General features: G+C 45.9%; 1 protein-coding gene across 4 annotated transcripts in view; it reads left to right on the forward strand.

The window, feature by feature from the left end:
* KANSL3 (KAT8 regulatory NSL complex subunit 3) overlaps positions 1-12,479 on the forward strand; it is a 1,222,374-nt gene that overhangs the window by 422,645 nt on the left and 787,250 nt on the right. For all 4 annotated transcript variants that reach the window (XM_069619075.1, XM_069619076.1, XM_069619078.1 and 1 more), the window contains one exon: positions 1,030-1,104. In XM_069619075.1, coding sequence (XP_069475176.1) covers positions 1,030-1,104 — 75 coding nt within the window. The remainder of the gene's footprint in view (positions 1-1,029; positions 1,105-12,479) is intronic.

The following is a 12,479-nucleotide window of genomic DNA, read 5'->3' on the forward strand; positions in this document are numbered from 1 at the left end:
TTCAGGGTGCAGTGATTGAACGCTCAGGATATGGTTTAATAAGTCTGGTATTGTGTAGGGGCCAAACTTTCTGCATATGGTTTGATACATTGGGTGTTGTGAAGTCAAGAACTTTCAGGATACTGTATGATAAGATCTGGGTCATCAATACGAGATGGCTTGGCTGCAAAACGTAGCAGTGAAGCAACGGTAATTCTGCTGCTGCCAATTCTCCACGCCTTCAAATTCTGAGTTGAGAAGTCAAGTAAAAAGATAAACCTCTTGTGCTTACCTCCAGAAAATAGACTATTTTCCATGGTTGGAATTAACACCTGCTGGTAGATCCTTAATGGACTCCTGTGGGCTATGGGAATGTGGATTAACACAGCCATTCTGTCACTTGCAATCTTGTGGTTTTACCTTGATTTTTTTTAGAGGTGGAAACAAATTTGGTGCTATTACCACAGGAAATACTGACACTCTCAATGATGTTGAGAAGAGACCCTGCTCTCAAGATGTGGTTTGATAGGCTGCGTCGCATCTCAGGATAGGGTGGGTCCTGGAGGTTTATTAAGGTCCCCTCACAATATATGGTTTGAAAAGTTGGGTATTGTGTAAGATTCCCACTTGGGAAATGTTTTACAAAATCTGGTTGCTATGTAGATGCGGCAAATGGTTCTTCGTTGATAATGCATTATTTTATATGTGGATATGAACTAGTTGTGGGATTCTACTGGAGGGATGCAGAGGTTGTCTGTTATGAGCTACCTGTTTTGCTTTATGGGTGGTTTACCATATTGTTCGTAGTTATAAGCCGATTGTTTGGTTTTACATTAGTGATATTTATGCTGTGGGGCTTTGCTAAGGGTTCGATTTGAGTTTTACTGGTGGAGTAACCATGATTAGTGTGCTGCAGTGATGTATTTGTTTACTTTTACATGAAGGCTAGTCTTGTTTTGGATGCTCATATTAGCTGTCTGTTTTTATTGGCGGAATACATGAGTTTGTTTAAGAGGAAATGTTCTTTTTTTCTCCCCCCACCCCCCACAGGTTTCAGTCCTTGAGTATGTGACGGCTGTTGTTTGCCTGGGGTTTCCTCTGATCACTGTGGAAGGACCCAGGGGGGTGAGTTTGTCTGCATTTCACTCAGAAAATGAAGATCTCAGGTTTGCTTGTAACGTGCTGCCTGTATCCGCTGTCTTGTGTCTGACTGGGTGAGGCTAAGCCTGTACTTGGGAGATGCAAAAACACGCTATTGAAACTGGTTAATAAATGGCTATCATGGACTGTTGGAAGTTTTCCTAAAACCCACTTGAGGTAAGATTCTCAAACTGGCCCTTGGCACAAAGGTCCCAAACTCTTAGAAGTCTGTGCTACCCAAAGGATCTTGGTAGAATGGCAGAGCAGCCAGACCTTTCTTAGGAGGAGGATATGAGCTGTAGGTAAGTACACTGAACCCAGTAAATGCAATAGTCGAAAGAAACTCTTACCCACTGAAGATATAGTAAAATATAAATTTATTTTATATACACAAGGCAGGTAAGTAAATTCACTATTAGATTAACCAATACACAGTAAGTAGTCACAAAACTTTTTAAAGGTGACTGTTTCATATGTAGTTGCTCGCAGTTAGAATTGTTAGAGAAATTACACCAATGACTGTTCTACCATACGGTACTACTGCACACTCGCATAGATATACAAAGAAACAGTAGTTGCATTAATTTAGCAAAGTCACACCATACAAAGTCTGTAGGAAGGAATGTAGTGTTATTCACACTAGAGCATTTTATACTTTTCAAGGCTCCTAATGCTTTGTAAGTTCAATTCCTTACTAGCCAAAGTCAGTGTAGGAGTAGAGCAAAAAAGTTGTATGTAACAGCAGGAAAGGCAAAGTTTCTCAGGGTACTTTAGTCGCTAGAATGAAAATGCCTAGTAAGATATCCCAAGTGTAGGGACCCTGCGAAGGACTCCCTAATGGGACACAATCAGTCAAACCTGGGCCAGAGGTATGGGTGGACAACCAAACACCTTATAACGTGCTACAGTCACACTGGAGCGACTCTTTGGCTTAAGGTAAATTCTACCTTCAGCCCCACAGTACCTTAGGTTAGAAGAAGTAAACAGCTAGATTCTCTCCTTTGCAGCAGTGATGGACCCGGTCTCCAGATTCCTCGGTCTGGTGACGTAAGGAAGGACTCTGAATGTGATGTCACAGCAGCAGTCGAGAGAAAGGACCTTCAGCTTGGATTTCATTAGTCTCTTGCACCGGTCTGTGGTTTTGGTGCATTTTTTATCTGCTTCAACAAAGGACGGTTATCTCCTGGTTGATCTTCCTCAGTTCTTCAGTCCTGCATTCTAGTGAGGGAACTTGGATGAGTGGGATCGTGCCTCTGGAGCTCACCTACGTTCTGGGCAGATTTGTCCATGTGAAGACGTTGCACCGCAAATGGGTCGGAGGTCTCCTGGGTTCGCGGTTTGCAGGCCTGGAAGGTCAAAGCGGGAGGTGGCTTGACTTGTAGTTCGTCTGGGGGCTGGTTCAGCCAAAGGGTAGGTGTCCTCTACGGAGCTCCTCTGTCAATAAGAACACAGGGTCAGGACAGCAGTGGTAGCTTCACGGTTACTGGAAGGGTCTGCAGGCATCTCTGATCGTCTTCAGCTCTGGATTCTGTTCCAATGGTCGACGTACCTTCTACCTCAGCAACCTCCCCTTTTATGTTCATATTTCCCACTCACTCTACAAACCCACTCATAATTTTATAGATGTGGGAACTGGTTCCATTCAGGCACTCTAGCAGACAAAGGGGAGTGTAAAACTCTACCCCTGCTTACTGTCTTCGCAGACACACTGGAGCCTAGGCGTGGAGACCTAAGGGTTCCTGCTTAAGGCAAACACACTCACAGACCTCCCCCTCCCAGAATGGTAGAAGGGCTAACAAAGGACAACCACATGAGAAATGGCAAAAAAAAGAAAGGAACCACCATGTTAGAACATAGGTGACCCTATTGTGCACAACCGGGACTGTGAATACAGTCCAGTACAAAATAGCACAATAGTTGGTAGAACATGTCCACTGCCACCAGCCATAACTGTAGGGTTGTTACTGTGACTAAAGATTCACAGGAGCAGAGAGCAGGGGGATACTAGGTATCCCTATGCCACTCCACATAAGATGGTGTGCCCCAATCTCTCATAGAATAACTTTTTTGGAAGGATACAAAGTATCCCTCTATCATTCAGAACAGTAGTTTTTAAGGATAGTAAAATAATCGTAAAGGAGAAACCAAAGGTTTCCCAGCAACACTGCCCATAGGGTGCTGCGTGCTGCAAAAGTTAAACACTGATGCCTTTAAAAAGATATGGAAGAAAACAGACTCCATAAAAAAGGCAAAACACAGAGAACAGAGTTCCAAAAATCGGAGCAAATAAGAATGAACGGGGTGGGTGGGGGACGGGGGGGTGGTTTAAGGCTCTCCTCATTCAGGATAGAAAGAAAAAGGTCCAGAAGTCCAGCAAAAGTGGCTGGTGTTCTCCCTAGGAGAAGGGATTTAGCATACAACAGATATATCTCCCTAACGGAGACCATAGGTGTTCTGTAGCTTCTAGTGAATTTGGTTGGAATGTTTTTTCACCCTATAGTCGATTAGTCGTTCGCATGCATTTGACAGGAGGGCAGTTGATATAGCACTTGTAATTGGAGTTGGTGATAAGGAATATAAATTCTTAGGCAAAGTGCACAAGGAGTTAACATATAGCTTTAGAAAAAGCTGATAAAGCACTAACCTCTGTAAACGTCCCTCTGGATTCAGACGCTCTCTCGCCCATTGTGCCTTGGCTGACATTACAGAAGATCTACTAATATAAATAGACCTTGAGAACTGGTAGCAATGACCATGACCAAACATTCAGCTTCATATAAAAGAATGAGCTATACGAACTTCTGAAATTATGCACGCATCTTAAGTACAGCCTTCAAGTAGTTGATCTCTGCCTAGGGCTGGTGCAAGGATTTGTGCTTCTCTAGGTAAGGTCATATTGCCACCCCCATGTGCCTACAGTAATTTTAAATGTGTCCCTAGGTCCTTCATAGACATTACCACGCTTCAGGTGTAGCATGAATACATTCCCTGTCCAACATTGAGCGGGCGGGCTTCCAAACACATTAACCCATAGTTGGCCCACCTCTCAAGAATCAAGTGCACGTTTGTCTGTAAAGCAAGTTTATTGTACAAACGTCTGGGAGGAGCCAGATAACATTGTAGAGTCAAACTAACCTTAGTCTTCCTGAACCACACAAATGTTTCACATTATATACATTTTGCAACACATAAAACACTTCCATGTATTTTATTACAATCATCCCCCACACGTGTCAAACCTACACAGATGTAATCTCATTTAATTTCCATGTTTTCATTGGACATATTTATTTAACTACCATCCCCTTTCAACATATATTTGCATCAGCTCCGATTTACAGCGCAAGCTTTTTGGGGATTTGTCCATGGTAGGCAATGACAACATCACATAGTTACACATTTAAACGCAAGCATAATTCATTACAAGTTCCAGCTGGCCTGGGACCTTCTACTCCAGACGTGATTGATGCGAATGGACATTTCAACAATATGTGGAGGGGGGGGAGAAATAAACAAGTTCCCTTTGGACTGGCTATAACTATCTTACCCGCCAACACTTACTTGCATCCTTGTTTCACTCTAATCTAAACAACTATCAATTCAGCACACATGGCCTCCGGACACAACCTGAGAAAATTATCGAAACCCATAAAGTATTTGTCAACTCTGCCCTTAGGTGTCCTTCACCCCAGGTTTATTACTCTGTCCCAAACAGATGGCGGGACTCCCCTGGACAATGAATAAAAAGCTCCCATGTACTTAAAAATATTGCATCTCCTTTCCATAATAGTGCTAAGTCGTAAAAACCCAGAGCCTGCCCGTAACTGACCATCTGACATGATCTGTCAGGGCTGTGTTCTCACCCGATGTCCTCAGGAGCTGCTGGACCCCATGGTCCTTCAAAGGTGTTGCATCCAAAACACCTCCAAGGGACAGCGGAAGTGGATAAAATAACAAACGGATCAGATTCCTGGCCTGGACTCTGGTGAATATCTGAATTGGGATGAGAAAGGTTGCATGTTAAGTAAACATTCTTATTTAATCTACCACTCTTCGCCTATTCCTTCCCCTAGAATATGCTTACTGTACCTGAATTTCTCGCACAAACCTCCTGAGGGATAGTTTCTTGCAAGACTTACTGGTTGTTTGTCTTCATGTAAAAGTCTTAGACAATTGCCAGATTTCTAGATGGAGAAGTCTTCACTAAATTGCCTTTGAACTGGCAAACTGTTTTACAACTGAAAACTCTTTTGCAAAGTTTTCTGAAAGTTTGCTTGTTTTTAAAGACATTCACTCTTCCTTTTCAATCAATGCAGCCATCAAACGTTCTGCGCAACCACACTCCGAGGAAAAAGAGAAGTCAAACAAAAAGGTTTACTGCTGCATGTATGCAGTATCATGGATACCCACCAGAGGGCCTAAAAACATGAAAGCTTCTGTGGAAGCTCCGCCACCGCGCTTGCCACGCTGCGGCTTCCCGGGACGTAAAGAAAATACAACTACCTTTTAGCTTCCGAAAATGTTGTTGCACAAGCCACACTGTCATTCATTGCACCCCACCGTTTTTCCGTCCCCCCGCACCCTCCGTGCTTTGTCTCAAATATATGCAGTTGCACTAGGAGAAATGTCGTCAGGCCTAGTATGCTAGTTTTTATGTTTAGATCATTCAGAATCTTCAAGGCCTAAAAATGATGACTGTATTCCTGTGTTACCTTCCTACTGCCTTTAAGCACTTTGAAGCACTTCACCTGTGTATAAGCACTATATAAATAAACAATAAAAAAATGTTTGCTGCTACAAGCATATTTCAATACGCGCATCGATAACTCGATATGCCTGGAGACTTTCACGCTTTCTCTCAGATATCCCAATGTTAAACTTAACATGCTGCTTTCAGGTAAACACGCACTGCCAAAGTCTTTAAGTAATTCAATTACTCTTTTAACACCAATCTTTTTGTTTAACTGACATTCGCTAAATAATATACATTTAACTTCCAAAAAATGAAACCTATGTTTAGCTAAAGAAATACAGTTCAAATGGATTGTGTCCTCCAACGTATTAGTCCAGATCTTTGACATGTAATGTTTACAGCTGTGTACTTCGGAAACTTTTTCGGCAGAGGGCGTCATGCGTCGGGTTCATGTCCCTTGAAGACCTCCGTCGAGGACGACATCACTGGATGTTATAAATGGGACACACGGCTCCCGTAGCCTCAGTTCTGTTTTTTCCGCAAACGTGTTTGCTTCGGAGACTCTGCGCGCCTCGTGTATTCCTCGTGAATGTCTTCTTCGTCAAACCCTCCGACGCCACGGTCTGGCTTCAAGACTTGCTGGGACTGCAAGTCTAAGATGTCGATTACCGACCCGCATCAAATTTGTTTGTGGGGCTTGAGTGAGAGTCACGACACCGACGACTGTTCCACATGCCAGTCGTTGACTGCTAAGGCCTTGCGGGAGCGTAAGGGAAAGCTTCCGGTATGTAGGGATTCTAAACCCAGTAAGCTCTGTAAATCGAAGTCCAAGGGGGATGTCCACCAACAATTCGAGGGGCGACTCTCTGCGTCGGAAGGAATCCCAGGGGTCTCGGTCCTGGAGTGGTTCCCGCCATTCATCGTCCTCGTCTCGGCATTCTAGGAAGCGGCATCACTGGTGGCCATCCCCGTCCTCAGAGGATGGTGCTGTGAGGAAAGTGGCTTGTTCAACAAAGTCCTCGACTTCGGAGGAATGGGCTGGCTTCAGAAAGCAGATGTTAGGGATTTTTCAATCGCAGTGCCCAGTTCCGTCTGTGCCTTCTGATGAAGCCGGCAAGGAACGGTCTTGATCCGTGGCTCGTGCGCCTTGGGGCTGGCATCTTCGGCGCAATCCTCATTGGGAACCTTCGAGGTCCCGTTCGGACAAGGTTCAGAATGGTAGCAAGAGACGTGCTTCCAGGTCTCGATCCTCGTCCCCAGCGAGACCGCAGAAACCTGCTAAGGGCTTGAGGTCGGCATCGACTCAGTCGGATACGGATGTCGATGCTTTGCCTTCGTACGCCATTGATGCCGAAGCTGTCGGCGCCCTCGACGCCTTCAGGGTCTTTTGGCCGGTATTTGCTGTCGGAGGTCCCCGGTATGGTGGATCCTCCAAGGAAGGGTTCTTCCAAGTCTGTAAGGCCAGTTAAGGACTCCAGACCTTCGGCTCCAGACCTTCGGCTGTCCCGAGACAGGCCTTTTACCTCCCTCTAGATGACATCTATGAGGAGGAGATTTTGACCCTGTTGCGCCTGATGTGGCTACGGTCTTTTCAGTGGATAGTCATTTGGAAGTGTTAAGGCAATCGCTTCATGATGCCAGTGGCTTAGACTTCTCCTGAGGTGGAGTTTGACAGGCCTGAGCCTGGGGCTCATGCTGAGTCGTCCTATAGGAGACTGATGGCTAGAGTCACAGAATATCTTGGTCAACTCCTCCTGAAGCTTTTGTTCAGGATGACTTGATGGATATTCTGGATCAAGGTCCGTACTCTGACCCGGTGCTACCCTTTTTATTTGAGCCTGCAGAAAAGGGCTAATGGCTGCTTGGCAGACCCCAGAATCTCTACCAAATCGTTAACTCAGAAATACCGCCCTTCCGGTAGCGACTCCAGCTACCTTTCATCTCACCCCACTCCCGAGAGTTTGATGGTTCAGGCGGCTATGGCCACCTCGAGGCAGGCGGCGTACCCTGTCATCCCTCCTGATAGGCACGACAAACGCTTCAACGGTTGGGCACGCAAGGTGTTTTCTCCGGGGAGTATGGCGCTGAAATCGGCCAACTCCACTTGTGCCTTAGCAAGATTTTCACACACTGTGGAATTGTTTCTCTTGCAGCGGAGCATATTCCTGAAGGGGAAGAAAGGGATGGGTTCCTTGCTCTCGTGCAAGATGGCAAGGATGCCATGTGTGAATCCCTTCAGTCGGGTTTGGACACGGCCGACAGTGTTAGCCGATCCATGACTGCGAGCACAGTTATAGGCAGATTTGCGTGGTTGCAGAAGTCGATTTTTGCTCCAGATGTGCAAGCCAGTCTTTTGAACATGCCCTTTGATTGCGCGCATTTGTTTGGCAGCAAGGCTGACGAGAGCTTTGAGTGGTTGCAGACCTCAAAAGCTGCGGCAAAATCTTTAAGAACAGCTGTGCGTCATCTCCACCTTTTCGTCCTAGGGGGACAGCAGTGGAGGGGGAGGTTATTTTTGTTACTACTCCTCCGTTGGTAGAAAGAGAGGAGCCGCCAGTCAAAGGGGTCAGCATGGTGGTCGGGGAAATAGAAGTGCCAAAGCTGCTCAGGCAGCGGCCTCTTTGCCTTCAGTCGCTGCCACAGCCGCTCCAAAACATTTATGATGCCATGTCCCATTGTTCTCCGGTTGGGGGCAGACTGTATCAGCATCTCGAAGAATGGCGAGATATTACTTAGGATGCGTGGGTTCTGGATACAATAGCCGATGGCTACTGCCTTCCCTTCCTACAGTGGCCTCACGACAATCCACCAGGGAATCTCTCTTTGAAGCTTCCAGATCCGCTCCTTGTGTACAAAATCTTGACCCTGCTAGAGAAAGGCGCTATAGAACCAGTGCCTGTAGCGAGAGGAACAAGGGATTGTATTCCTCATATTTTTTGATTCCAAAGAAAGACTGGATTTACGTTGGTTGAACAAACTTCTCAGAAAGGCCAAGTTCAAGATGGTCACTCTTTCTCAAGTCCTCCAGGCCCTCCAACTTCAGGATTGGTTGGTGTCTCTGGACCTACAGGATGCTTACTTTCATGTACTGATTCATCCCAAGCACAAAGTACCTGAGGTTTGCGGTTGGCGACTTGCACTTTCAGTTTCGGGTCCTGCCATTCGGATTGACCTGCGCCAAAGGGTCTACACCAAGCTAATGGTGGTGGGGGCAGCGTATCTCAGGTGAGGGGCGGGACTCATGTCTACCCCTACCTGAACAACTGGCTGATCCGTGCTTGCTCACCCGAGCAAGCATTGGATCACCTCGGTCTCACCTGCTGCTCCCTCCACAAGCTGAGCTTCTCCCTCAATTTCAAGAAGTCGCATCGGACACCTTCCCAACAGCTCCAGTACATCAGGGCTGTGTTGGACACGTCCTTGGGGAAGTGCTCGCCTCCCAAGGTAAGGGCTCATCACAATGTGCAGATGGTGGACACGTTTCAACATGCCCAGGGTCTCTTGTCTTTCGAATTCTTAAGGTTGCTCGGCCTCATGGCATCCTGTATTTTTCTGGTGCCAGAGGCCAGGTTGAGGATGAGATCCCTGCAATGGGTCCTCAAGATGCAGTGGTCGCAGTTCTCAGGCAAGATGTCGGATCCCGGTCAGATTCCAATCTCTGTCTCCCAGGATCTTCTGTGGTGGGCCAACGAGGGGAACCTGATAAAGGGGGAACAGTTTTGCCAACCGTGGCCGGAGGTGACTGTAGTGACGGACGCTGACCTCACAGGATGGGGAGCTCATGCCGAAGACTTGAGGTCCGGACTCTCAACCTTCACGCTTGGTATCTGAAAGGTTGAGGTATAAGGATTGGGACCTCCCGGATGATGTGATGGAGGTGTTGCTTTCGGCCAGGAGGCCAGCAACACAATCCCCGTACTGTTTTCATTGGCGTATGTTTTGTGACTGGTGCAGAGGACAAAATGTTGATACTTTTCAGTGTTCCATTCCTGTGGTTTTGTCTTTCTTGCTTTCTTTAGCCCACAGTGGCCTTCAGGTGGGTACCATTTAAGGGTTACCTGGCAGCGCTGTCTATATTCAAGCGCTCGTCTGAAGAATGTTCTTACTTTAAGATTTATTTGATTTCCCCATTTCTTAAAGGGCTCACTAATGTGTTCCCGCCGTCCCCTTTCCAGGTGCCTGTTTGGGATCTGAATTTGGTTTTGAAATTCCTTATGGGTGCTCCGTTTGAACCTTTGCACTCTTGTCCTTTTGAGATTGTCTTTCAAGACCGTGTTCTTGGTTGCTGTTGCTTCCGCTCGCAGAGTGAGTAAATTGCAGGCACTTTCATCTAAGCCACCCTTTACTGTGTTTCACAAGGATAGGGTTGTACTGAGGGTTCGTCCTTCCTTTCTACCTAATGTAGTGTCTGAATTTCATTTGAGCCAGAAGGTGATTCCTCCTTCTTTCTGTCCTCCTCCTCCTCATCCTGGTAATGAAGAGGAGCGAATCCATAGGTTGGACCCTAGGAAAGCTCTGAGCTTTTATATTTCTAGGATGTCCAGGGTCAGAGTGGACCATAAACTCTTTGTGGGGTGTACTGGTCACCGATTGGGCCAGGCTGTTATGAAACAGAACTTGTCCAGGTGGATTATCCTCACCATTACTGAAAGTTACTGTGTGGCGGGAAAGGACCCTCCTGAAGGGTTGCAAGCTCATTCCACTATGGGCGTGGCTACTTCCACAGCCCTGCAGTGGGGAATTCCTATTAGGAATATCTGTGATGCAGCCACATGGGCTTCTATCCATGCCTTTGTTAAACATTACTCCCTGGATACACTCCATGGTCAAGATATGGCATATGGTAAGGCGGTTCTTTATTCTGCCATCTGATTGGGTACTCTAAATTCTTTTCCCTCCTTCAGTTTCTGGTCCTGCTTTGGGATTCTGTCAAAGATGTGGAATACGTTGGAGGACACAATCCGTTCCAAGAACAAGTTACTTATCAACTGGTAACGTTCTTTCGATTGGATGTTCCTCCAACGTATTCCACATCGCCCTCCCAGCCTGCCCCTCTGGAGAATTTCCTATGCGATTGCAGCTTACGTTTCTGCAAGGCTATGGGCAGTCAAGCAGTCATTGGATATGTGCATGTCACACGTTATGGGGAAAAAACATAAACTGAGGCTACGGAAGATGTGCGTCCTATTTATAACATCCTGTGACGACGTCCTCGATGAAGGCCTTCGAGGGACATCGACCAGACTCCATCGGTGCAGAACGCCCTCTGCCGAAAAAGTTTCCGAAGTACGCAGCTGTGGACATTACATGTCAAAGATATGGAATACGTTGGAGGAACATCCAATCGAAAGAAGGTTACCAGTTGGTAAGTAACTTGTTCTTCTTGAACTTAGCTGCCCAGAGTTGCAGTTGCTGTAGTCTTTCCACCTTCCTGCAATGCTCCTCCGCATGATTATTCCAGATCTCTCCCACTGACAAAATCTTGTAGAAAGAATACTTGAGCCTAACTTGGGGGAATAAAAGTAAACATGACCTACCACTAAAGAATGTTTAATGAAAAGCAGTTTGGAATGTTGGGCACCAAGTCTTTATCCAGACAGAAGCCAATCGGGATGTAGTTTCACTTCCTACATTTTGACTAGGGAAAGCATCCCTCCTCTGTACACCCGAGTTAAGGACCAATCCAAAGAAAACAAATACAGTGAAAAAGAAAATTGATCTAAAAATCACCCTATGCCCACAAGCGGTTTTAGCCCGAGACCTGACAGTACCCCCTCTACTCGGCCCTGTCCCAGGGCAAGGTTTACTTGGATTGCTCCTATGAAATCTAGCCACCACTTACAAAGCATGTACATATACTACTGACTCCCACTAACGTACTTCTAGAGCAAAACCCTTCCAGTAAATCAAATATTGAAGCCTCCCTCTAGATTTTCTAGAATCCAAAATGCCTCTCACCTCATATTCCTCTGAATCATTATCCACTTAAAATGGGGGGGGGGATTTATCCCTATCTGGTGCCTTCCTGAAGTGACCTCAACAAACTCGCATGAAATGTTGGATGCACCCTCAAACTAAAATGCATCTTTAGCCTAACTGCAGGTGTATTTACCACCTTCTCAACCTCAAAAGGTCCAACAAAACTGGCACTAAATTGATTTTCAGATCTTTGGTAAATAACCATACCCAATCTCCACTCTTGTATTCAGGACGGCTCTTACGTTTCTTATCAGCAAATCGCTTGTAACTTGTTTTACTATTTATCAAACTTTCTACTGCTCTTTCAACATTAGACCTCATAGCCTGTAATCTCTCTTCCACAGCATGATTCTGACTCCCTCCCTATCTCCTCCCTCAAAAAGCGTGGATGAAACCCTTGACTACAATAGAATTGAGACATAGAAATTGAATATTTTTAGCAGAATTATTGTAAGCAAATTCAGCTAGCCAAATTAAATCCACCCAGCTGTCTCCCGCCTGCAGATAACACCTTTAAGTATTTTTTCCATTTATTGGTTACCCCGTTCCACCTGGCTGTTCAATCCGGATGATATTCTGAAGTCCGTTTCACCTCTACCCCAACTCCTTACAGAATGTCCTCCAAAACATGGAAAGAAACTGAGCACCCCTGTCCGAAATAACCTGACTAGGTAAACCGTGCAAACCC

The sequence above is a fragment of the Ambystoma mexicanum genome, chromosome 10 (assembly GCF_040938575.1).
Source record: "Ambystoma mexicanum isolate Mex_15411 chromosome 10, UKY_AmexF1_1, whole genome shotgun sequence".
NCBI lineage: Eukaryota > Metazoa > Chordata > Amphibia > Caudata > Ambystomatidae > Ambystoma > Ambystoma mexicanum.